This window comes from Microtus pennsylvanicus, chromosome 6 (genome assembly GCF_037038515.1).
Source record: "Microtus pennsylvanicus isolate mMicPen1 chromosome 6, mMicPen1.hap1, whole genome shotgun sequence".
Classification (NCBI taxonomy): Eukaryota; Metazoa; Chordata; class Mammalia; order Rodentia; family Cricetidae; genus Microtus; species Microtus pennsylvanicus.
Window position 1 is genome coordinate 96151021 of NC_134584.1, and position 27282 is coordinate 96178302.

At 42.8% G+C, this 27282-nt stretch overlaps 1 protein-coding gene across 2 annotated transcripts; it reads left to right on the top strand.

Annotated features, from left to right (window-relative positions):
* The first annotated feature begins 1913 nt into the window (after positions 1–1913).
* On the top strand, positions 1914–26485 carry LOC142852288 (carboxylesterase 1E-like). 2 transcript variants are annotated; one of them, XM_075976919.1, is made up of 14 exons: positions 1914–2050; positions 6913–7117; positions 9954–10104; positions 12812–12945; positions 14248–14401; positions 15722–15826; positions 16448–16552; positions 17702–17740; positions 18916–19056; positions 20642–20722; positions 21325–21472; positions 24743–24868; positions 25825–25897; positions 26130–26485. In XM_075976919.1, exons 1-14 carry the CDS (start codon positions 1996–1998, stop codon positions 26296–26298), a joined length of 1686 nt encoding a protein of 561 aa, XP_075833034.1. In that variant the 5' UTR covers positions 1914–1995; the 3' UTR covers positions 26299–26485. The 2 variants fall into 2 exon arrangements, with proteins under 2 accessions (XP_075833034.1, XP_075833035.1); XM_075976920.1 differs by lacking the exon at positions 20642–20722.
* Positions 26486–27282: the final 797 nt, after the last annotated feature.

The following is a 27282-nucleotide window of genomic DNA, read 5'->3' on the forward strand; positions in this document are numbered from 1 at the left end:
CATATGAATTGTCAGGTATTTACATACCAATTTTTGGTTTTTCCCCCCATAGACTTGAGATGGACATTCAAGCAGAAGGATCTTATGATTATAACAGTGGCAAGAACAAGAATGAGAGGTAGAAGAAAGAACATGGCCAACGCGGAGTTAATTATGCCACCAGCTTTTACTGAGGGTTAATGAGTGGAAACACTGGGAAAGAGTTTGTTTGTCAAAATAAACTAAGTGGAGAGGAGAAGAACAAGAAACATGAATACATCGACTCCATTAGTCACCACCTGACCCTTACTTCAGGTGTTGGAGGATTGTGGATCTCCTAAAACCAAGACTCATCATGAATACTGTGGTCTTGTTCCGCTCAGGGATATCTCTGAAGCAAAGAGGCGTTTCTGGAAGGTGGAAGTCATCAAAGAGCACTGGGTTGCATGGTTCCAGAAGGACAGCCACCGACAACATCTGCTTTAGCATTCCAGCTCTGAGCCCTACAACAGAGACTGTAGACATATTTGTATATCATCTTAGAAGAGGGCCTAGAGACCAGGTGACAAAGGTCCCGACAATACTCAGTGCAAATTGTTTGCATTCTGCCTGCATTTTTCAGATTGGCTATCCAAAAAATGTGTACCAGCTCAAGTATAGCTATTTAATTCTAGCTCATAGGATGTCTAAATCATTGTATATCACAGGGCAGCTGTTATCCAGGTGATGTGGGAGTCCTCTCTTGTATGCTGTGAATATCACTGGTGAATAAAGAAACAGCCTTGGCCTGTTGATAGGGCAGAACTTAGGTAGGTGGGGAAAACTAAACTGAATGCTGGGAGAAAGAAACAGGAGTTAGAGGAAAGCCATGTAGCTGTGCCAGAGACAGACGCCAGTAAGCCAGTGGTGATACACAGACTAATAGAAATGGATTAAATTAATATGTAAGAATCAGCCAATAAGAAGCTGCTAATGGACCAAACAGTGATTTAATTAATACAGTTTCTGATTGACTACTTCTGGAAATAACTAGCAGCCTCCTCCTACATCCAGACACAGCTTAGGGAAACAGACTCCTGATCACTCTTTCTTTATCCCTAACAGTTATTGCCTCTAGCAGACTGTAGGAAAAGTCACTGTGGAGAAGGTCAGCTGCCTCCTTACTGCACAGAGCAATCTTCTTCTCACTCCTACTCCATTGGCAATAGCTGATCTCATGCCAGGACTATTCAGACATATCACTCCTGGCTGCACAGGGCCTTCCCAGGAGGAATTCTACACTGGCAGAAGGAGAACAGGAAGTTTGACTTCTCCTCTGTCATCCATCCATTTCTTTTTCCTACAACCCCAGGGCTCCTCCCAAATGCCTGCCTCCCCTTATAGCTGTACCCTGGTTCCATAGAGAACCTATATCCATCCTTCTTAGAGACCCTTAAGATGCAGAAGAGTCATCAGAAAGACTTGTATGGGAACTTTGATGGGAAGTGGGGGAGGAGATCCCAGGACTGTCAGCTTAGGGAATTAAGAGATGTGTTCTGAAGTCCATGATGCGCACCTGTGAGGCTGTGATGGGCTATCACCATTCCTAACCCATGGTGAGGACCCCCAGGCAAAGCCTCGCTTTTCTGCAGGCATCTGCCAGGCTTGGGAAAGCTCACAGAGCACTGAGGTGAGAACATGGCAGGGAGAAGAAAGTGAACCAAAAGTCGTTGGAAGAGTCTCTGGCCATCTGTAATCAGAGAGTTGGGCTGTGACTGTTCAAATAAAAGAGGCCAAACTGTGGGTGTGTGGGCGTTCAGGTTAAGCAGAATAAACAGGGGGTGTAGCTTAGAGATCTCACGGAAAGTCCTGGGAGCTTCTGAGAAGAAGGAGGAGTTTTCTGTCATTAAGATTATATAAATGTGTTTAGCGGCCAAGATTTCTGGGTGGATCTCCAGCACAAGGGTGGGGCCACTCTATTTTGCTTTATTGCAGATCTGAGTTGAAGTCTTCTCTGGGTTGCAAGTCTGTTTGTCCATGATGTGCCTTTGTGCGCTGGTTCTGGTGTCTCTATCAGCCTGCATGGCATTGGGTGAGTTCTTTTAAATACAAGCCAAAATACCTGCTCCAGACGGAGGCAGACAGAGATATGTATTTAGCAAAGGTAAGATAGATTATGCAGGGTTTTGACTCTCTCGACATGGGCTTGCTTGTGGGGTGACCCAGACCAGGGTTGCCCTGGGCCTGGATGCACTGGGATAGAAAAGGATAAATACCTCTGAGACCCAGGAGCACACGATGGTGAAGAAAGGCAAGGAGTCAACCCTGGGCCTCACAAAGCTGTTTTCCTACTTTACTGGACTGTAGGGTAGATTAGAAAGACTTTTGTTGTTGTTTCTAAAGTGTTTAGCATGGTGGTTGTTGAGAGAAAGTGTAAGGAAACACGTGGATAAATAAGGATAGATTTCAAATGGAGTGGATTAAAAGAAAAGATAGGGTCAGGTCAACACATCAAGATCCAATGACCATGGGAAAGGCATTTGTTATTAGGTGTTCTGAAGGGAAGGGACACAGAACTGGGTGAGGAGCAAAGGGGAAGAACCAGGCTCGGTCAGGAAAGTCTTGGCAAGTTGCTCTGTAGGATCTCCTCTGAACAAGGAGGTGAAGCAGCAGATATAGGTGTAAGATCTGTTTGAATTGCAAGGGAAAGTAGGGAGCACTGCCTGAATTGATTGTGTGGTGTAAGGTTCTAAGGGATGAGGACAGAGGATGTGGTTCATGCTATGAGGTCCGGTTAAGGAAAGTGGCAAGGAACACTGGCTGGACTGGATCGATCCTAAGAGTGACAGACAGTTCCTGCAGAGTAATGGGTCCTATAAGTGAAAGCGTCAGACACACAGATTATATTCACAGTTAGTATATAGTGTAGCGCTGAGTCTCAATATATAGTTGCTCTACTTCATTAGCTGAGAAATTGAGACTCGCAAAAACACATACTCTCCTCAGAGTTGTCTAGAAATTCACCTCTGGCTCATGAATCCAGAGCAAGTGGTCAGTCATCAGGGACCTGACAGCCTCATCCTTTCTTAGGTTTATATTTCCCATGGACATAAGATACTGAGAAAGGCCTAGAACTGCGTAACAGTAAGAAAGGGATATGGAGATGAATGCTTCTGCACTGCTGGTCACCCAGGCAATGCCACTCTGATTCCATCCTTTGGAGGTTCATTCTTCCAAATACCGTTAAGCGGCTATATTAACAGTACCTAGCAAGACTTTAGGGAGTAGTAAAGGAACTGAAATGTAAGTTTGGCATATAACTGTCAACTGCTGGTAACATTCTTGCCACCCCTCCTCATCATATCCGAACACACTTTACTTTGACTGATATGAGGGAAGGTCCATCACTGAACTAATACCTAAGTGATTTGTAACCTGACATTTAACAATTTTGCCAATCCCTCCTCTTCTACTGCCCTGGCTTTCACGGCACGTGTCCTCCTGACACTGCTCTTGTGACTGCTCTCACTCTAAGCCGGATTCGTGCCTGGTTTTCATCTTTGGATCTGTCTCCTCACTTACACCTCCTCGACCTACTGTAGAGTCATTTGCACCCATGCTGAGACTCTCGGCCGCAAGTGCCGCTCCACCTGCCCCTTCCTCACCTTCTTCCGGTGCCGAGAGGACCAAACCCAAAGACATTTTCCTTTCTGTTTTGCTTCTTTTTGTCTTACTATTTATCCCAAGCTAGTCTAAACTCGAGGTGATCCTCGGAGCTCAATCTCAGTCACAAGTGCATCCCATCACACCTGGCTAATGGCATCTTCTACCAAGATATTTGCTTGGTAGATCACTGCCTTCATCTTATAAGAAGCCAGCATTGCTTGCTCACACTTTAGTATACTGTTTTTTGCTTTTCTTTAGCCCTACATCAGGGCAGGTAACAAGTCTTCATTTCTCATTTATTTATTTATATTTCTTCAGACCAGTTTCCTCTTAATTATTAATGGGCCCTATTCTCAGGAAAAAATTCTTAAAGTTCATGAAAACAATCAACATGCAGTGTTGTTGTCTTAGATCCCCTCATGCCCAGGTTTCCCAGGAAGTCTGGTCCAAGTGACATGGGACTAATTTACACCAATGACAAAAGGAGAAAAATGTAGGCTAGACTTCTAATGACATTAGGCAAGACCCCAAGCCTATAACTTCATTTTCTCCAAAGGGTTTACAGTGTTAATTGCTCTTATCTCTATAAAGCTCATATTAGATTTTGGACGAGTTACGTTCTTATATACTAAAGATCTTAAAGTAAAAACTTACGTCATTAGTTAAATGCCATTAAGTCAAAACATCACTAGTTAAATGCCATTAACATCTCTACTCCAATCTTCATTTGTTTTTATTTACAGTAATTAGTAACAGAAACAATGAAAAGTAACCCAAATGTACCCACTATGATGTTGGTTATTGAAGCCATGTGTCATGGATGACATTTTATAAGATACTTTCCCATGGAGACACCCCAATGCCACAAACTATTTTTCTATTTGATGGCGTGTGAAATTTTCTTTTGCATGCATATTTTAAGAATGTGTACTTTTTACCTACACCATCTGTATACAATGGGGAACAACATGAAGGCAAGAGAACTCATTTCTTATGAATGATATTCTAACAACACAACTCGTCATCAAACGATGAAGATGGGATTGTTGATGGTCAAGTGTGGAAATGTCCTTCTGCCTCTTGAAGAAAGATCAAGTTTGTCACTTCAGATCTGACAGCAGGTAGAAGGAAGACAGATGAGGAAACTTGGAGGACACGAGCAAAGATTGTCTGCTTTGCAAGAATGGAGCCAATGGTTCAGACAGGGCCTGATACCCAGTTTCTTTACATTTAGATGACCCTACATAGAGTCACCAGGATATTTTAGAAGATCATTGTGATCTTGGGACCAAAACTGTTATTGCTGTATTCTTCTCCTTGGCATGAAACCTAATGATATTTCCTTCCCTGACTTTTACCTTCTCATCCAAGATTATCTTTCCCTTCCTACAGAATTCTACAAGCAGTCATATGCCACCTTCCTCTCGTAGCCATGCCCTGTGCTATTCTTATTTCTTCTTGCTCAGGTATCCCTCAGCCTTTCATCTTTCTTTAATTTATTTTTTCTTTTTTATTGATTTTTATTGAGCTCTACATTTTTCTCTGATCCCCTCCCTGCCTTTCCACTTTCCCTCAAAACTCCCTCAAGGGCCCCATGCTCCTAATTTCAGAAGATCTTGTCTTCTTCTACTTCCCATGTAGATTAGATCTCTATATATGTTTCTCTTAGTGTCCTCATTGTTGTCTAAGTTCTCTGGGATTGTGATTCATAGGCTGGTTTCCTTTGCTTTATATTTAAAAACTACTTATGAATGAGTACATGTGATAATTGTCTTTCTGTGTCTGGGTTACCTCACTCAAAATAATATTTTCTAGCTCTATCCATTTTCCTGCAAAGTTCAAGATGTCATTATTTTTTTCTGCTGTGTAGTACTCCATTATGTAAATGTACTACATTTTCCTTATCCATTCTTCAGTCAAGGGGCATTTAGGCTGTCACCAGGTTCTGGCTATGACAAACAATGTTGCTATAAACATAGTTGAGCACATGTCCTTGTGGCATGATTGAGCATCCTTTGGATACATACCCAAAAGTGGTATTATTGGGTCTTGAGAAAGGTTGTTTCCTAATTTTCTGAGAAATCATCACACTGACATCAAAAGAGGCTATACCAGCTTGCACTTCCACCAGCAATGCAGAAGTGTTCCCTTTTCCCCACAACCTCTCCAGCATAAATTGTCATCAGTGTTTTTGATCTTGGCCATTCTTTCAGGTGTAAGATGGAATCTCAGAGTTGTTTTGATTTCCATTTCTCTGATGACTAAGGATGTCAAACATTTCCTGAAGTGTCTTTCAGCCATTTTAGATTCCTTTGTTGAGAGTTCTCTGTTTAGGTCTGTGCTCCATTTTTTTTTATTGGATTATGTGTTCTTTTGGTGACCAATTTCTTGAGTTCTTTGTACATTTTGGAGATCAGACCTCTGTCTCATGTGGGGTTAGTGAAGCTCTTTTCCCATTCTATAGGCTGTCATTTTGTCGTGTTGACTGTGTCCTTTGCTTTACAGAGGCTTTTCAGTTTCAGAAGGTCTAATGTATTAATTGTTTCTTTCAGTGTCTGTGCTGCTGGGGTTCTATTTAGGAAGTGGTTCCCTGTGCCAGTGTTTTCAAGTGTACTTCCCACTTTCTCTTCTATAAGGTTCAGTGTGGTTGGGTTTATGTTGAGGTCCTTGATCCATTTGAACTTGAGTTTTGTGCATGGTGATAGATATGGATCTATTTTCATTCTTCTGCGTATTGATATCCAGTTATGCCAGCACCATTTGTTAAATATGCTTTCTTTTTTCCATTTGACATTTTTTGCCTTTCATCTTTCTCACCTCCAGTGCCAGTTCCAATGCGATGGCACCAATCAGAAAGCCTCCTCCTTTCCTCTAAATCCTGATTCTCCTCTCAGGATGCACTTCCTTCACCTCAGCATTTGCCTGGCCATTCTGAGATAAGGGTAACTTCTTGTTTGTTTCCTCATCCAACATGTGTTTCTGCCTAGGATCTTACTGGCTCAGAGTTTCCAGAGGCTTCTAAGAGGGAAGCCAAGGTTTTGTTTATTTTAGCCTATTCTGTTTTTGCAGCGACCTTTGGATGGATACTTTTCTAGTTCCAATTTCAGCTTACTTTTTCATTTAGTGCTCTGACATAAGGGCAATTTTCTTCTTAGTCTTTTTGTGTCAGAAGCAAATGAGACCTATGATAGTTCAAGTGACTCATTCATCAAACTGTCCCAATCCACCTAGAACCCAGGTCTGACCTTTTCCTTCTATGAATTTATGTGTCCTCTCTTTGTCCACCAGGACACCCATCCTCACCACCTGTGGTGAACACCAGGCATGGCAAAGTCCTGGGGAAGTATGTCAGCTTAGAAGGATTCAAACAGCCTGTGGCCGTCTTCCTCGGCGTCCCCTTTGCCAAGCCTCCTCTTGGATCCCTGAGGTTTGCTCCACCACAGACTGCAGAGCCCTGGAGCTTTGTGAAGAATGCCACCTCCTACCCTCCTATGTAAGCCCCTGGACTGATTTGGGGCCTCTTTCACTTAGGAAATATGTCTCTCAGTGATGCAGGAAGGAATCCAAACAATTATCTTATCTACTATACATTGCTTTGGAATCTTTCAGGAATACTATAGAATGAATCATTTCAGAACCATGATAGCTTTTTGTAGTCCTGTGTTTAGCAAACATGCCTCGAGCACCTGTTGTAAGCCAGGTATTCTCTAGTTTGAAGATCCGTTAATGAACCAAACTCAAAGTCCTATAATGACTAAACTGTGTTTCAGTACGAGGGAGAGACAAGAGAAAGCACAGGAGTTAACAAATACATAATGCAACATGTTAGAATAAGATAGGTAAGAAAAAGAGACATTCCAGTGTTATCTATCCCAATGCTCTCTCTTTGCCAAAAATTGATGGGGAAATGGAGTAGGGAATGCCTGTCCCAGACATGTCTAGCTCTCCACTAACAACCAGTTAACAACCACTAACAATGGTTTGTGTGCCCCAAATAGCCTGATCAGATGGTAAAAATTCAGCAGTTCTTTTTTTTTTTTTTTGGTTTTTTTTTTCGAGACAGGGTTTCTCTGTAGCTTTGGAGCCTGTCCTGGAACTCGCTCTGTAGACCAGGCTGGTCTCGAACTCACAGAGATCCACCTGCCTCTGCCTCCCGAGTGCTGGGATTAAAGGCGTGCGCCACCATCGCCCGGCAAATTCAGCAGTTCTATATGGCCTTGTAGCCACCCCCAGAGAACCCAAGACACTCACAAACATCAGTTAAGATGTTATTTCTTTACTAGGTAAGGACTATCTGAGGATATCCAAGATTCCACCTCTGGTTGCCTTCTTTCCTTTATGAAATCATATCTGTTGTTTTTATGTTCTGATACCAAATACAGTTTATGAGTACAGCAGACAAGTCAAGAAACATACAGAAACAAATGTAAGAAAACAAAAACTGCATACAATGTTTCTATTCACAGACTGTTATAATAGCATTAATGTTACTTATTTACCTGTTGTCTGTTTCCAGAAAATGGGTCATACATTTGGATAGCATAGGGGGCTGCCTGACTTACTCGTTCTGTCAATACCCCTCTGACACTAAATATCGCAGTCTGACAGTTAATAACAACCTAACATCCAACACTGAACTGAAACGTATCTACTCAGTCTCTAATATGGTGTCATTAGATTGTCTTTGGTATTCTCAATGGTATATATAACACTATGATCTTATGGCTAATAACTGCACATATTAATAACTGTTTTAGGGTCAGTGCTAAAAAATAACATTTCTGAGGAAAGAGTAAGAGTCTTTTGTTAAGTTTCCCTCCAGGAATATCCAAGTATGTCGGCTTCTTCCTTAGACACATGAGAAGAGTCATTCACAGACACCTGCCAGTGCTTGGGCTTATTAAAAGAAGAATCTGTGGCCACTAAAAAGATGGCTCAACAATTAAGAGCAGTGGCTGAGCTTGCAAAGGACCAGAGTTTATTTCCCATTACCAACACTGGGTGGCTCACAGCTGCCTGTAAATCCATCTCTAGGCTATCCAGTGCAACCTTCTGATCTCCATGGGCACCCTCACACTGTGTGTATACCCTCATTTACACATACACATATGTATAAATAAAATAAATAAAAAATGAATAATTTGTGAATCTTAGGTAAATAAGCAAATAATGTAATAACTGGAACCACAATAAATATACTTTAGTGTTGTAGAATTTATTTGAATACTAGTAAAGTTGAATTTTCCTCATTTTGATCATTTGAGTTATTGCTTTTATGAGTACTATACCCCTTACTTTTGTTGATATAAGAAAGCCTCCAGAGAATAGGCATCTAGACATGCCTTTCCTGGCTTCATGTTAGCCACTCGGCAACTTGGTCATCCTGGCACTGAGAGCCTCACTGTTTCTTGTACATACTGAGGCCAGATGACTTCCACCTGTGTTATATAAGTTTGGATAATGTTACTTATAATTTACTTGGATTAAAGCACTTCAGAGCCTGAATCATCCTAGCTGTGTGATCTTGGGCAGACTCTCAAACTTTCCTCTCTTGGTTTTCTCATCTATAACCTGAAAGTAAACGGAGAATCCAAGTATAGGGATGGTTTGCCCCATGAGTTTGTACATTAGGAGAATGTATATTAGTACCAGACACAATTGCTAGTATTTCATCTTTGAAATCTGTTATCAGAGAATGCAATAGTGATTGCTGGAATAAGAAGACAATAAAAGACCTGATATGCAACCCCCTTAAGCACTCACCTCACATGGACCTGGGAGGTTGGGACTCAGAGCAAAGCTTGAATTCACTCAAGGCCATCCAGCTCATCAATGGCTGAACCAGGATAGAAGGCAGTTCTTGTGAGGTCATCACACAAAGTTATCACTCCTGACCTGCAACAGGCTGCCATCGGAGGGAACCCTTTGCATTAATAGGAGTCTCCCAAGACGTAGAGTATAGAGGACCACAGATACCCTGCAGCCCACTGTCTAAAGCACATAGGAGGACAGAGCCATGTACTGGTAGTGTGGGGACGTCATCTCCCAGAACAGGGCACTATATGAGCATTTTTGTTCTTGGCCCAGAGCATCCCAAGGCTCTGGAAGGAGGAGACATCAAGTTTATCTCCATCTTCAGGGATGGAAAACTCTAAGAACCCCAGGGTTCCCACTAGTATTCTTAGATATCCTCACCAATTACACCCAAGTCTGGTCTAGTGAAAATAGCTCCACCCACAGTGCCAGCCCTTCAAGTGCAGTGCCCACCCCAAGGTGGTGTTTTCAGCTTTGTTCTAGAGGAACATCTGCTATTTTCTCTCTCCTCCTAGGTGTTCCCAAGATGTGGTGAGAGGGAAGATAGTCAATGACCTCCTAACGAACCGCAAGGAGAAAATTGATCTCAAGTTTTCTGAAGACTGTCTCTACCTGAATATTTACACTCCTGCCAACTTGATGAAGAAGAACAGGGACAGACTGCCGGTAAGTGCACAACCCACTGACTCAAACCCATGAGCTCCAGCATCTAGATCTCTGGGCCACTAGAAGGCCACAACAGCAGGTGGACACAGGGTACATGGTCAGACTGATTCAAGGGACTCCTCACTGCATTGTTCCTTATTTCACCGTTGCCCAAAGACATCAGACTTGCTGCCCACCTGGAATTACAACCTGATTTTTACATGTTCTCTTATGCTACTAACAGGAAGAAGACCACTTTCAGTTATTAGATTAGAATCTGATCCCAGAGCAGCTAAGACACAATTTACAATGATGTTAGTGCCAGAAAGAGAAAAATGAATAGCCCAAGCCTTTCTACACAGGTAGAGAAACTGAGGCTTGGGTAGGGAAGAGGGCACACAGAAGCGGTCACAGGACAAGGGCTTGGGTCTTCCGTCTTCACATCTGTGCTCCTAGGCAGGGGCTGGCAAGGGAGCTGTGTGCTGCCTTTTCTCCCACATCGCCTGTGACAGCTTCTAGGTGGAAACTCTAAAGTAAGGCCCGTGATTGCAGTAGGGAGGGAGGACTCTGGGCAATCTCATTAGCACTCTTCTTGTCTGTTGCCAACTTTCTGTGATTTTATGATTTCTCCCTCCCCTCCCTAGTTGCCTTTGGCAGGTGCCGATGGCCTGCCTAGTGAGTCAGCATGTCCTATAGAAACATGAAGAGGCAGGGATAGGGCAGGCTGCCAGTTGTAGGCCAGAGTCCTGGGGAAGGACTACTGTAAAAGAGATGATTCTTGAAGTGGAATAAGACAGGGTGTGAGAACTCACCCAGTCTCCCAGAATCCTCTAGGATAGAACTCAGAGTGAAGGAGGAGGCTGTAATCTTGAGAATAGTGTTTGGTTCTCAACATGTGTAGTTTGCATGAGGAGGTGAGAATAAGTTTCACTCCGGCTCATTGATTCGCCTCTATTGTGGACTCAGTGTATCTACATAGTCAGTCTCTGGCTCATAGGGAATAGGAACACAGACCATTATGGAGAGCCTTGTCCTGTGGTCTGCACATACATACACATCATAACGTCTTGAGCACGTCATTGCCCACCAGTCCTTGACCTCAGGTTTTACTCAAGACGAGTTTGACTCAGTCCTTCCTTGGGCATAATTAGTTCTATAGGAGGAGAAATAGGACCTTTGGGAGCCTGGGGGTAGGAGGTAGGTCCCCACTCCAGCAATGAAGACAAGACCTTGACTGCAGGGCCTGGGTTTGAATCCTTGGTCTACATTTCACTTGCTGAAAGACCACGCCATGTCTTACCTTCTTAGTTTCTCCTCTTCACATAAGAGTTATCTCTGTGGCCACTCAATGGTGACTGCCTAGCCAGTCCTGGTTCAGTAGGTAGGACAGCAGCAGCGATGTACCAGAGAGAAGGGATTATGGTCTTACTCTGTTAATGCCATAGAGTTTCAGGAGCTCCAACTCAGTCCAGCAGCGTGTTACTGGATTGTGACCTTGAGCCATGGCAGGAGATGGGAACTCAGTGTGAAGTCATTGGGGCCAGACAGCTGCCAAGTCCCATCTCCAGCTTTTATTAGGGGGTAGTCTCTCGTGCTCACCTATATTCCTATCTGTCAGAGTGGACCGTGTAAGTATCTACATTGTAGATCATCATTTAAAATTACTCAGAACACTCTCACTGAATATTTCGTATTATTTTTATTAGGAATTGATAAGAAAAAAAAGCAGCTCTGCTGGCGCAGGAAATCCAATTAGGTCAAATCAAACCAAATCTAAACGCCCATTGTTTTATTAAGTCAGATGCTCTTGGGTGGCCAATGCATGGCAGGGAGACAGGACAGCAGGGAGCCCATGCAAACTCCAAACCATGTGTTTCTCCTCTGGGAGCTCACTTAAATACCCTGTGGGAGTGGCATGCTGGGATTTAGAGTCCAGACCAAAGCAACTCCCAGGTCAGGGAGTCTGGGATAGATGCCAGGGGCTGGGGACTATGCTCCCAACTTAACAGTAATGTTATATAAATATATAACATATATAATGTTGTGCAACATTATAAACTTTGTCCTCTCTTTGTTCTATCACACATGAGCTTTTTAAATCCAGAAACTGTGAATTGGAGGCTATCATGTCCTCCCTCCGCCTCAAGTCTTCTCACAGTCTTTGATGTGTTCTAGGCACTCGGGTACTTAAATGACTAAAGACGTCATAGAGGATGTGTATGTGAACTGGGCTTCGCAGGGTGGGGTAGAACTTGAGTGTGCAGAGACGACAGAGAAAGGGAACATTGGGAACGGGTACCATTGAGGTTGTGTGTGGATCTTGAGACAATCCTCACATATGTTGGTATTATCAGAGCTGAAAGTAAAATTTGAATACCGCCCCTTGCTAATTTTTAGGCATCAGGATGGTGCAGTGGCCGAGAGCATGTGACACCCCTGGCTCCCTCTGTTTCCCGTGATAGTGCTTCTTACTTTGGGAAGACCTGGATACACACTGTAAAGGGCGGGCCCGTGAAGGAAAGTCGAGGATGGTGACTGTGGTGGCCTCCCGGGCACAACCACATGAGATGAGGACAGAGACACCTTTTGCAACCAGCTGCCACTCCTTCGATTTGAGTGGTGGTTTCCCAGAGCCAGGGTCTGGCCAAGAAAACTAAGCCAGAAAATGCATGAGCTCCTCCCCAGTTCTACTTTCTATGACCAGGATGGTTCTTTTCTTGTTGTCCAGGTGATGGTGTGGATCCACGGAGGAGGACTGGTGGTGGGTGGGGCATCCACCTATGATGGACTGGCCCTCTCTGCCCATGAAAACGTGGTGGTGGTGGCCATTCAGTACCGCCTGGGCATCTGGGGATTCTTCAGGTAGGGTTTCGAACTTCTTTTTCTGACTTCTTAGACCTGCCTTGGTCTTTAAAAAACATAGCAACATCCGTGAAAGTGATTGATGTTAAAGAAGACAGAAGTATTAGGTTCAGTATCTGGGTGGCCCAGAGCCAGCAAACAGACTGGGCTATTTCAGCAGAGTCGGACTATGAATGGCTCTACTTTACAATGCGTTAGTGGAGGAAATGAACTTAAATCTGAACGATAAAAGGGAAAAGCACATGGGAAGACAATAAGCTGAGGAGAAGAGAGGGCCGGGTTGTTGTCTTGTTTTTTCTTTTCATTGCTGTGATAAAAACACCATAACCAAAAGCAACTTAGGAAAGGAAGGTTTATTTGGCTTTTACATCCCAATCATCGTTGATCCCTGAGGGGAGTTAGGACAGGGATTTGAGAAAAGAACTGAAACAGAGACCATGGAGGGATGTTTCTTACGGCCTCATGATTTTACCTTTGCCTCTTTCCTTGTGACTGTCTTTTCTTAGTGGCATGATATATACCCTTTGAATCTATTGGCTTGTGTTCTGCAGTGCAAAATGACTGTAGTCAGATTTTGTATTTTTATGTCCCTGAGGGCAGTGGGATGGATGATGGATACTCAGTACACCATCTCTAAAAGAAACAGCGAGAGCCTCATAAAGATCAGTGTAAGAATGGGAGGCAGGGGAAGTTCTCTACATCAGGCATTAAAGCATAGCCGAATTCTGGAAGGTTCCCTGAGGACCCCCAGTCTATCTGATATTGTTGGTTGTTTTACTCTTTTGGATTGGAGGGGGTGACACCCAGCTCCCAAATAAATCACACACAGAGTCTTATTCTTAGTTTTGAATGCTCAGCCTTGGTTTGGCTTGTTTCTTGCCAGATTTTCTTAAATTATCCTATCTTTGGCCTCTAGGGTTTTCTCTTTCTCTGTTCCTATATACCTTTTCTTTTCTTTTGCTCAGTGTCTGTCTGTGTAGCTGGGTAGCTGCATGGCTGGCCCCTGAAGTCTTCCTCCTTCCTTTCTCGTTCCCAGATCCCTATTCTCCCAGATTTCTTTTCATATTTATCCTCTCTGCCTGCCAGCCCTGCCTGTTTCTATCTCTTACCTCGCTATCAGCCATTCAGTTCTTTATTAGACCGCCAGGTGTTTTAGACAGGCGCAGCAACACAGCTTCACAAAGTTAAGCAAATGCCACATAAGCAAAAGTAACACATCTTAAAATAATATTCTCCAACAATACAAGGACCTGGGATGGGAGCCTTGCTATTCTATTTATGCCCCCCTTTATTTTCTTGCAGCACAGGGGATGAACACAGCCGGGGGAACTGGGGCCACCTGGACCAGGTGGCTGCACTGAGGTGGATCCAGGACAACATTGCCAGTTTTGGAGGGGACCCGGGTTCTGTGACCATCTTTGGAGAGTCGGCAGGAAGTGAAAGTGTCTCTGTTCTTGTAAGTGTCCCTGTCAATCCAAGCTTAGTTTTGGTGAATTTGCTATGGGAGCTCTTGGAGACCAGCCATCTCCAAGGAACAAAGCATCTTTCCTTTCAATACAGAATTTCAGGAATCTACTTGTTGCAGAACACTAGATGAGGAGGAGCTATGGGAAAAAACTAAGTCTTTGTCATCTAGAAAGTTTACTGTCCAACTTTGTTTTCCAGAACCACAAGCCGGTCCAGTTACAGTCTTGGACAGCCACAACCTTAGTCTTCCCACTTGGTTGATTTTCCTCTTTGTTAATCATTTAGCATCAAGACTCACCACTTCTCATAGATCATCTATGATCTATCTGTATCTATTGGTCATCTAAAAACCAATGTATGTATCTATCTATATAATCTATCTACAACATCTACATATGCATCTACATCTGTCCGTTGATCTATGTATGCACCTGTCCATAATCTATCAATCCATCACTCATCATATCTTTATCATCTCTCTATCCTTCTCTGACTCATATAGTCTAATTATATTCCCTTTTTTACAGTGACACTTTCCTTAATAATGTAATGTCTTATAAATATCTTCCCAAACATACATTCTTACATAATATTTTGATTTATAATTTCACACTATTTCACATCAAAATTGAGGAACTGCTTATTTACCTAATATTGTAATATATGGGTGTTGAAGTATTTCAAATGTTTCTATTATAATAAGTACAATATTAATTAAATGTTCTCTGTACCTCTGATCATTTCACACTTCTCTGCCCCTCTCTCTTTCATTTTCCTGTTCATTGTTCCAAATAAGCTATATCCTCAGTCCTTTTTATTATGACACTCTTTTTTTAGGGTAAGTTCTGAGTAATAAATATTCTATTGTGGAATTTGCAGCTAGGAATGGCCAAAACTATCTTTTAGGTAGTTTTGATCATTGTGATGGCACTTGTACACTTTCTGTTTTGTTTCTAAGTGGATACTCCGGTTCCAATACACCAAGGTTATGTGGGGGGATCTCCGATTTGAGGTTGCAGAAGCAGACCAGGATAGACGAGGTTCCCTCCTTTCCACAGAGCACTGCAGTCCCTTGATGAGTGGGTAGGGGAAGGGATGGGGTAGAAGAAGGAGACTTAAATGGCAGTAAGTAAGGAACTAGAAGCCATGAATCTGAGAGTTCCCCAAGGGATGGGTATGTGAAAGAGGCCGGAGGGAGGAAGGGGAAGGGGGAAATTTATGTAACTATTATCTCAAAAATGATTATAGAAAAGATAAGCTGGCTCTCTTGGGTGTATAAAGTCTTTCCTCCTCCCCTCTTTCCCCACAGGTGCTGTCTCCTCTGGCCAAGAACCTCTTCCACAAAGCCATTTCTGAGAGCAGTGTGGTCTTCACTTCTGGTTTACTTATGAAGGATGTCTCTTCACTGACTAAAGTCAGCTCCACACTGGACAGCTCTTGTCTATTTTCTCCTGATTTCCTGGGGTCTGGGCAGGGTTGTCTTTGTGCTTATGAGATTCAACCCAAGGGATTCCTGAAGTATGAGTGGTTGAACAGGAGGTGCTTTTAGAGCCTCATCGAAGCCACATTCTGCTGGTGCCTTGCCAAGCTCCCTCTGAATCGTGTTACTCAGATGGCCTGCAATTCTGCACTGGTTGCGTGTTGAGCCAGGGTGTATATCACCTGTGTTAGTTCCTGTACACTGGGTGCCGGAAGCTGAAGTCAAATGACCACTAAGTGAGGGAACGGGTCTGAACTAAACAGTGGAATCATGGGTCCTGACTCTTCAATTGTCTGTTCATGGTTTCTTTGAGATATTTTGGGAATTATAAGGAACCAGAATCAGATATGCGACACATTGATATCCGCTGTCACAATAATAATTAAAGCAGAAAAAGCAATCCATGGGCCCCAGAAGCCACACCAGCTGCTCTAAAAGTATTAACAACACTTCCCTGTCTTTAGAGATGGGGTTTAGGATAGAAACCACTGTCTACACAAATGCTGGATACTGATGTTGCTCTTGACCTCTGCGGTTACCTGAAATCTCTTACAGAAAGTTGCTGTTACTGCTGGGTGCAAAACCACCACGTCTGCTGTCCTTGTTCACTGCCTGCGCCAGAAGACGGAGGATGAACTCATGGAGGTCACGCTGAAAATGGTGAGTGTGTAGTGAACATTCTCTGCAGGCTTCAACCCAGGCTTCATCCAGTCTTCCCTCATCGGACTCTAAAGTGCCAGAAACAGGGTTTTTTTGTTAATTTTTAATTATGAGTTGATTTTTACCTATTGGGATCAGTATCAGTCAATGATGCCAACTGCAAATTTTGTGCTTTCTTTTTAAAAATTTTTTTTTAGCTTTTGAAATTAAAATATAATTACATCATTTCTCCCTTTCCTTTTGTTCCTCAGGCCCCTCCTCTTACATTCACTCAAATTTTTGACCTCTCTTTCTTTAGTTGTTGATGTGTGTGTGTGTGTGTGCATGTGTACACATGCTGAAAATGAGTGTCAGTGAGCTTCTAGGAGTCAGAGTTTTCTGTTGTAAGAGCACACTATTCTTTGAAGCTTTGAACAGGAAAATAGATGGGTTGGGATAGAATCCTTAAGTAATTAATGTCTTAGTATGTGCCTGGATCTGGGTGCTCTGAAGGTATTACCGAGAATCTATACCTAAGCTTTATCTTCTGTGACTTCCCTCTGAAGCATGCCTGTTTCCTGGGAAAATAAAAGTTATCAGCAGGCTACACTTACACCCTCTCTGCTTAGAAACTGTCCAGCATCAACGTTTGAGCAATTGCTTTAGTTCAAACTTTGTTGAACTGAAACTGTTACGTACCCATTTTGAAGAATTACCTCTGTTCAGGAGTATGGTGACCCTCTCATACCCAGACATCTGAACTTCTGAAGTGAAAGTAGAGGAATGGGAAGGAATAGAAGGCTCTTCCCATCCTGCTAGTTCATAACCCTAGCTCAGCCTCCCCTTGATGCTGCCACATCCTCTCCACCTTTTTCTACTGAAATTGGGGTGTTGCTGACAAGAAGGAAATGGGGGAATGATTGTAAGAGAATGTAGGAACAGGGGAAAAAATAGTTCTCCCCAGAGCTCCAGTGACCCTGACTCTGGGTCCTAGGACCTGTTGACTCTCTGCTGTTGCCCCTCCCTCACCTTGCTCCTCCCTGTGCCGTGCAGAAAGGATCCCATTCAGGGTTCTCTTACATCAGCCAAGGAGGAACTAGGAGCACAGACTAAATGATCAGATTTTATATCAAGAAGGCTGACCACCATAATGTGCCTTTTTTTCCACAGAACTTCTTGAAGCTTGATTTACAAGAAGATACCAAAGAGGTAAGGAAGTTTTAAAGCTTGCTCCCCTTAACAGCGTTAGTCTTCAATTAACTACAGTTGGTAGAATTGCCCTTGGTGGAATCATACTGACCTCTTGTGTGTGCTGTTGAGGCCAAGAGCAGCAAAGTCACTGGATCGTTGGTACAGCCACAGCAGCATGGCCGCCTGCTCCCCTGACTGCCAGTTCAGTGCTCCAAATCATTATTTTATTTTTTGTGTTTTTTAAATTGATTTTTATTGAGCTCTACATTTTTCTCTGCACCCCTCCCTGCCGCTCCCCTCCTCTTCCACCCTCCCCCATGGTCCCCATCCTCCTAATTTACTCAGGAGATCCTGTCTTTTTCTACTTCCCATGTAGATTAATTAGATCTATGTATGTCTCTCTTAGTGTCCTCATTGTTGTCTAAGTTCTCTGGGATTGTGATTTGTAGGATGGTTTTCTTTGCCTTATGTTTAAAAACCACTTATGAGTGAGTACATGTGATAATTGTCTTTCTGTGTCTGTGTTACCTCAAACATTATTTTTTTTTACAAATTTTGATTCCAAAATTAGTAGAGGATACAGTTATTATTTTAACTTTTGTTGTCATTGTTAGCAATGAAGGCAAAGAAAGAAGCTAGCCACAAAACCTTTGGCTCAGCAATTTCCTTAGAATATTTTATTCTTTGTATTTACCATGTTGTTACCACTCTGACTAACTCAAGATATTGGTCATCTAGCTGTAGGGACTTCTAAATTCCTCCTGTTTCTCTGTTCTTGATATTGGTGTGAGAGAGTCAAATTGACAGTGTTTTTAGGATGTCTCAGGAACAGTTAGTAGTGTAAGGAATAGTGAAGACTAATTCTAGGGTAATATGCTACAGTTGAAATATATCATACATGACACATGTTTAATTTGAGTCAAGGAGCCCCTCTACCCCTTCTTTGCCACCATTATCCTGCTATAGATAGATGTCCCTACTCAGGCCTTTGTAACTCTAGACTCTAGCTCCCTTCTAAGGATCCTGAGTGTCTGTGGCCACTCTCCACAGTCATGGGGTCTATGTTCCAGCTGCAGTCACGGGATCTATGTTCCAGCTGCAGTCACGGGGTCTACGTTCCAGCTGCCCCCTTAGATAGGCAGAGCAGAAGATGCAGGTGATTTATTTTAGACACTGTTCTGCTCTTTCCCCAGCACTATCCCTTTACACCAACTGTGATTGATGGAGTGGTGCTGCCCAAGGCCCCAGAAGAGATGCTGGCTGAGAAGAATTTCAACACTGTCCCCTATATAGTGGGAATCAACAAGCAAGAGTTTGCCTGGATCCTGCCAAACGTGAGCATGAACAAAACTGTTTGACAGGTGCCCCTCCCCCTACCGATTATCCATCCAACTGTGCACCCATAAGGTCTTTGTTCAAGTCTTGTTTGGTGTCTAGGGCACCTGTTCCTGTTGTTATGAGTGGAGTCTTCCATGGTAACACTCTTGGGCCTCACATGTCACCTGTCATCTGAGAAATGCTGGTCTGGGAACATGTTGTCATTGCTTTTCCCAGGCTTCTTGGGCCAGGAGAGACAGTAATTGTGCCAGTGAAATAACCAAATAAATCAAGAAAGCAGCTGAGAGTTCAGGAGCGTCAGGCTCGGGCACAGAAAGACCCACTTGTATGTGGCCCCTCAAGTCTCATGGATCCCATGGGTCCTTTCAGTGCCTCAGGGACAGTGTTCAGAAAGGTGATCTGACTGATTTGTTTCTAATAGGTAAAAAGAGGTTTTCTTCTTTAGAGATTGCAGAACTCGCCAACAGTGGTTAAAACAGGGCAGGTTTTACCCAGTAATGGATAACAGGGAGGGAAGGATTAAACATGACCTGAACTCAAATCCCTGATGCCAAGACTGGGGATGTTTTCAGTAAGATGGAATCTAATTGCCACTTTCTATAGTGACTTATGTAAGAAAGATGCCAGAAACCAATCTTCCTATCAGTGGGTTGTCCCTAAAGAAAGTATAATTTCTGCTTGAAAGCATTGGACTTTCTCAGGCAGGCATAGCAGGGGCTCATAGTACCTTAAGTTGCTGAAACAATCTGGGTTCTCTAGAGTAGAGTCCTTGATGGGGTCAGTACATGCTGAGAGTTTTGCAACCCTTACTGGGGAATTTCAGATGTAATTGAAGAACCCAGCTACAATGACTGCAATGGGGATGTGAGGACCCAGACTGTTGCTCTGTCATTAGGCTTTCTGCTTCTACTTTAACCCTTGTCTAAATAGTCTCCCACTGCCTAGGGGAACATAGTTCCCCTAGCCTGCTAAATATGTTTATAAGTGTCTTTATCTCACTCCTTCAGTTTCTATAGACAAATCTTTTTGTTTTATTGATTTTTGTTAAACTCCTGGAAGACCGGTACCTGCTGTGAGACAATGGTTTTACCCTGTAAAGATTTGTTTCTTGTCCTTGTTTAATAAAATGCTGACAGGCTAGTAGCCAGGCAGGAAGTATAGGTGGGGCGACCAGGCAGGATGTAGAGGCAGGGCAATGAGAATGGGAGAACTCTGGGAAGAGGAAAAGTTCAGTCTTCAGTCGTCACCCAGACAGAGAGGAAGCAAGAAGAGAATGCCTCGCTGATGAAAGATCCCAAGCCGCACGGCTGACACAGACAAGAATGATGGGCTAATGTAAGAGTTAGTTAATATGAAGCCTGAGCTAATTGACCTACTAGTTTATAGTTAATGTAGTAGGCCTCTGTGTATTTCTTCAGGACTGAATGACTTTGGGACCTGGTGGGACAGAAACCTCTGTCAACAAGTACCCAGGGATGAGGAGCTAGAGCTGTAATCTCCCAGAGGGCAGGATGGTTTTCCTGGTTGTCTCTTCCTATTCATTCCTGAGAATTCACAAACATTTAACTATTTTTTAAACAGCTAATGGAATTTCCACCAACTGATGTAAAACTGGACAAGGAGATGGTCACGTGGCTCCTGACAAAGACTGCTTATTTCTTTGTAAGCATCTTACAGTCCATGGTAACTGGCTGAGGGACTGGCCCAAATTACCAACCATTTCTTTTTCTTTTTCTTCTCTCATGCATTACATCCTGATTGCAGTTTCCCCTCCCTCCACTCCTCCAAGAACCCCCCACCTTGTCCACTCCTCCTCCACTTCCCCTCAAAGAAAGATCAGGCCTCAGCCTTCACAGGGATAGCAAGTAAACAAGGTTACAATAAGACAAGGCACAAACCTTTATATCAAGGCCAAATGAGGCAACCCAGTAGGAGGAAAAGGGTCCAGAGCAGGCCAAAGAGTCAGAGACAGCTCCACTCCCACTGTTAGGAGTCCCACAAGAACCTCAAGCTAAACAACAATAGTGTATATGCAAAGGACCTAGCTCAGATTGACACAGGTTCATGATCGTCACTTCAGTCTTAGTAAAAAAGGATTGAGACTCCCTCAGGCTCTGTACCCATGTTTTCCAACTTTATGATTTTGTCACCTCAGGAAGGATATATACAGAATACAGAAAACTCACAACCAATGAAATGTCCTCAACTGGCTTGAAAAGCCACACTGCTCAGCTGGAGGTGGTCACTTTGTTCATCCATTTCAGAACATACCGGAAGATGGGATTCCTGCTGCCATCGAGAAGTATTCACTGGACACGAATGACCCAGTCAGAAATAGAGACTTGTTCTCAGAGTTGATTGGGGATGTGATGATTGGTGTGCCATCTGTGATTGTGTCTCGTAGCCACAGAGGTGAGTCCAACAGGTGGAATGGGCGCAACACACTGACCAGATTTGGTCTCTCACCTCCTAACCTCTGAGGATAGGCAGATGTGGAAGCTCCTTGTGGTGAGGCCTCAAAGTTTGGTGCAGAAAGAGTTCTGTTCTGTTTGGTTCCTGGCAGTAGCAGGCTCTTCGGGCAGGTTGCAATTATGAGCAGTTACGTTTCGAGTTGATCCCAGGAAACATCCCAGAGAGATGAAGAGCAACCCAGGAAGGAGACGGAGGCCGGTCAGGCCGGTCGGCGATGCGCCAGTCGGCGATGCACAGCTAAGCACTTGTCCGCTATGGGCGGTTGGCTCTGAGGAACTCTGAGAATAATCAGACAAAGTGGTTTTAGGTTATTGCTTCTGAGCAAGAGGAAAGGCTATTTATCCACCACTGCGCATTTGTCATTGGTGTGTTTTGATCTGCTGCATATGGGAAGAACAGTTTACAGTGACCAGAGAAAGCTTTGAGGCAAAGGGCTCCTAGTGTTACCAGTACTGGGGTAGAAGTCAGGCTTCTTTGCCCAGACAAGATGGCTGCTGTAAACATGGTGAGGAAAGAGAGACTTATTTTGGTCATGGATTCAGTATGTGCAGAGAAGACTCTTCTGTTTTGTCCCTCAGGTGAGATTCATCATTTTGGGGGAGCATAGTGGAGCAAACATGCTCACTTCACAACACACGAAGAGAAAAGTGCAGAAAGAGGTCAGGAAAGACATCTCCCTTAGTGACACGATTTATTTTTAGTATGAGGAAACATTATTTGATTTTCATTTGTTGATTTCCTCTGCTGTAATTTTATTCTATTTACTTATTATTTATAAGTACTTTGGGAGTCTATGTTGACCCCAGACCTCTTACACATGACCTTTATTGTGTCAAAATATACTCCATCTCACACCAGGTGGTAGGGCGCAAGCCTTTAATCCCAGCACTCAGGGAGGTGGAGACAGGCTGATTTCTGTGAGTTCAAGGCCAGCCTGGTCTACAGAGTGAGTTCCAACATAGATAGAGCTGTACAGAGAAACCCTGTCTCAAAAAAATCAAGTATATACATATATATGTATATATTCCATCTCTTTTATTTGGTCAACTTTTTAATCATGGAAGTTAAATTTTATCAAACATTTTTCTGCATATAATGAGGTGCCTGTTTTGGTCTTCTACCTGTAACATGATGTAGCATAGTCCCCATGTGTGTTAAACTCACAAGTCTAAGTACTGTTTGACCATGGTAAATTATCTATTCATTATGTCATTGAATTGGTTTGCTGGTGTTGTGTTGAGTATTTTCCCATCTGTATTCATTAAGGAACTTGGTATAGTTTTCTTTTCTTGTAGGGTCTTGTCTTATTTTCTTATCTGTGTGTTTCTGTCCCCATGGGAAAGAAACTGGAAATGTTCCATTGACTTTTGATGAAACTTGGTAAGAATTTGAGATACATGGTTCCCAGTTCTTTAAATATTAGTTGTGATCCTTCAGGGAAAGCATCACTTTTCTTGGATGAAAAACACGAATCACTAACTCAAGTTCATTCATTATTGATCTCTAGATTGTCTGTTTCTTCTTAGTTCAGTTTTGGTAAGATTTATTGAACTAACAGTTCATCTCCTTCTTCAAGGTGATCCAGTCTGTGTTTATACAGTTGGTTGTAATAATCTCTCATGAGCTTTTGAATTCCTGTGGCAACTACTGTAAGATTTTTCATTTTTCTCCTCAAAACCTTTTAAATAAACCTTTATAGTCTCACAAATCTCTCTGTCTCTTTCTCTGTCTCTGCCCATCCCCACCTTTATCTCTGGCTATTTAACCCAGTTCCAAACCACTCTCGGTGAGAACTCTGTCACTGGACTGCATTCCCAGCCCTCACAGTCATCCCTGTTTGATCTTCGTCTGCTCCCTTCTCTAGCTTTAGGCTTGGTTTGTTTTTCTACTTACTGCTTCCACTCCCCATACTTTATGTATTTTATGTCAGAAATCACATCATTCTGTAAGGACAGTTTATTTTAGTCATAGAATATTTGTATTAGTTATAACTGTTAGTGCTATTTTTGACTTTCAACTTTAGGACTTGGAATTCACTTGCCACGACTCTAGAGTGTTCTAAACTCTATTTATATCTTTGACATTTGTGCTAACAGGTTTCATGTTATCTCTTTACTTCATCTTAAAAAGCTCTACTAATTTCTATAAGATGTGTCTACTCATAATCAGTTAATTAATCAGTAAGTTTTTATTTCTATTCTTCTGAATGGCAGCTTTATACACTGTGTTATTCCTGAAACATAAAAGACTTGTATTCACTGTCTGTGTAATTAAATTTTAATAATAATAATAATAATATCACAGAGATACTTGCAGATTCATGTTCAGTACTACACTATTCACAATAGTGAAAAAGTAGAACAAACCTAGATCTTCACAAATGGATGAGCGGGGTAAATAAAATGTGGTATATACAAAGTGAAATTTTATAAAGAAAATGGTTACTATATTTGCAAGAAAAAGAACTGAATGAGAAATCATGTTTAAGTAAAATAAGCTTGACTTAGGAAGATAAATATGATGAGAATCCCTCATATGGGGAGTTTAGATTTACGTTTGTATGTATCTGTGCATGGAAGAGATAAACTAGAAAGAAGCCAATGAGAATAGAGGAGATCCTTGGGGAGAGGGGAGAAGGGAGAGGAAAGAGGGCAATGCTAGACATTGTTCTAGAGGTAGAATAGCAGGGTGTGGTTACAAGGAAAGGCCCAAGCAAGTGGTAGGAATAGGCGTGAAGGGCAGTGGGGGAAAGAAACAAATAAAACAAAATATATGTGGAAATATTATAATGAAACCCACTACTTTGATGCTAATATGAAACATTAATTAAGAACATAAATAGCAGTTTCAGGCAAGTAGTTGGATTTGCTTTGCACTCCTGGAAATGAGTGAATAAAACACAGGGATATGTTCAACACCAGTCTGACTAGAAGACGCTTCGTGGTTGTGAGTCTTCCTGGAAGGAGGCTGTACCAGAACATTACCATGAATTCCTATCTGGTTTTTGGGGGAGTGCATTTTGTTCATTAGTTTTAAAGTCCATGAATGCCTGACTCAAGTACCCCCTCCACTTCACATTCACGACAGCCGAGCACGTCCAGGTGATGCAAGAGGTCTTCTGCTCTGCTGAAGAGCAGGGCTTCCTTCACACGATACCATCCAAGGACATGCCTGATAACATGAACTGTGCACGAATCCATGTCTCCCCAGATGCTGGAGCCACCACCTACATGTACGAATTTCAATATCACCCAAGCTTCTTGTCAAAACCAAATACGGTGATGGGAGACCATGCAGATGAACTCTACTCCGTCTTCGGAGCTCCTATTTTAAGAGGTAATGGTGCTTTGCTCCCTGTGTGCTGGTGGTTAAGAGATCTGGGTTCCAGTTCTGCTTCCGTGACCTTGAGCACCTTTCTCCTCTCCTAAAATTTATTTTCCAACTCAGGGTAACAGGAATGAGTTAAACTGTCAGGTGCCGAGGCTTTCTCCCACTCCAGCACACCACAGGAAAGGTATCATGCTTTATATCAGGTTTTTGAGCACTAATATAACTAACAGAAATGTGTCTTCCAATTCCCCCACCTGAAGATAAGAATTCTGCTGCTTGATTTCCCACTTAAAATGGCATATCAGAATGTGAGTTAAGAAGATGTCAAGCAGTTGCTGACCATGAGTCTGACGTCATGTGCACCTGTCTGTCTATATGCTTACCTATTATCTAAAATTTGTCTTTTACTCATATTATAGCAAATAATATATTTTTAAACGCTTTCATGAACATCTTTAACACCTTAATTCTCAGTAGTTCATGTGATTTGTCCCATTTCAATGGCTGCTGATAACACCCTCTGGGCATCTCCCAATTAGATATGTTTTAGGATGTTTTCTATTCTAATACCTTTTTCAAACTGTGAATATGGAAGTCTGAAGGGGATCTTGAGAAAAGACACACATACCAGAAATGCTTTCATACAAGGCATCACTGAACTGCAGCATCTGCAGCCAGGGTAGGGGAGAACTGGACGGTGAGTACGGAAGACAAAGCCAGCTAGGAATGAAGAGGACGACCACTGCTGAGTCCCGGATCATTCATTCTCAAACTGAAAGTGCACACCAGCTAACTATGGCCTTCCTGCAATGAATAATTGGACTCAGCAATTTCTGCATTTATATACCATGTTCTGCATTTATAACAGGCTATTACTGGGTCATGAACTCCATATTGAGTTATAATATTATATATATAATAAGTAATATAATATTATATATAAATAATCATATTTCCCACAGGTAATGCCTCAGAAGAGGAGACCAACCTCAGCAAGAGGGTGATGAAATTCTGGGCCAACTTTGCTCGGAATGGGTGAGAACAGTACAAAGACATTGCCAAGATATTGGGCAGGATGGGACTGTTGGGAGGAGGTGGGTTGTAAGGTATAGGCCATCAATTCTCACCCTGCAGTCACAGTGCTCTGACAACGGTGCACTCCAATTTCTTGTTGTGCACAAGCCTTTGGCAGAGATAAACCAGGAATCCCTAGAAACGTCATAGGAATGTGGGCCCACACAGTAACTTTAAGAAATTCTGTTCCCAGGAACCCCAATGGGGAGGGGCTGCCATATTGGCCAGAGTATGACCAGAAGGAAGGGTACCTGCACATTGGAGCCACCACCCAGCAAGCCCAGAGACTGAAAGATAAGGAGGTGACTTTCTGGACTGAGCTCAGGGCCAAGAAGTCGCCACAGACAGACAGTACACACTGAGCTGTGGGTAGAAACTCTTCCAGCCTCAAGAGCCCAGAAAAGTTGAGATGAAGCTACTCCTTAGAAGATGCTTCACTGCCAAAGATGAATCTTTGAGAAGATTGGAGAATTTTGTTATGGGGATGGGCAGGGGACAGGGAGGGGAATGGGTGTACCTGTGGCCTCAATTTGGAGAATAAATGTCCATTTTAAGACCAACTTAGTGTCTGTCTCCACCTACCTTAGATTGAGAAAGACGAATAGAAAGAGACTATTGTAGGAAGATGCCTCTATGTAGGGGTGTGGTTTGGCAAATGCTTACCCCCAAATTTAGGAGGAAATATTTTTCAAGAAGAATACAATGTGAACTTTGACTCATCTTCCACCTCCTGCTGGGAGATATCATCAAACATAGGAGGAGGATGCATGAGGGTTTACTAAAGCGTCAGAGGTGGTCTGTGGCCAGAATGAGCGTTCACTAAAGTGTCAGGTAGTTTTGTGGCCAGCGTGAGGGTTTACTAAATAAAGTGTCAGAGTTGTTTAAAATCCCCAGGAACCACATACTTAAGGAGGAGTTTACTCCCACCACTGAATTCTCTGTGGATGTATGTCAGGTGCTCATGGAAAAAAACGGGATGCAGGTTTTAAGACCTTAGAACGCCCATCTCCAGCTGTGCATGCTGCAGCCCTGCTCAGATGCCTACTCTAATGAATGCAGCTTTTCAACCACTTGAGAAAACACACCATTCTCTACTTCGGGGCCCTGGCGAAGAGCTCCTGGGGCTTGAGAAACAAGAAAAACCAATACTCTTGGAAGAGTGGTAAGAAATTGTCCTAGGTGGAGATCATACACAATCTCTATTGTTAAGGAAGGACAAAGTCACTGAGAATCCGTATGTTTGGTATTTAGGAGCCCTCCCCATGTTTGAAGCCAGACTAATGCTATATCAACCACTCCTGGGTGCCACCTTTAAGTGGTCAGACATTAAGCATCAAGTTAGGAGA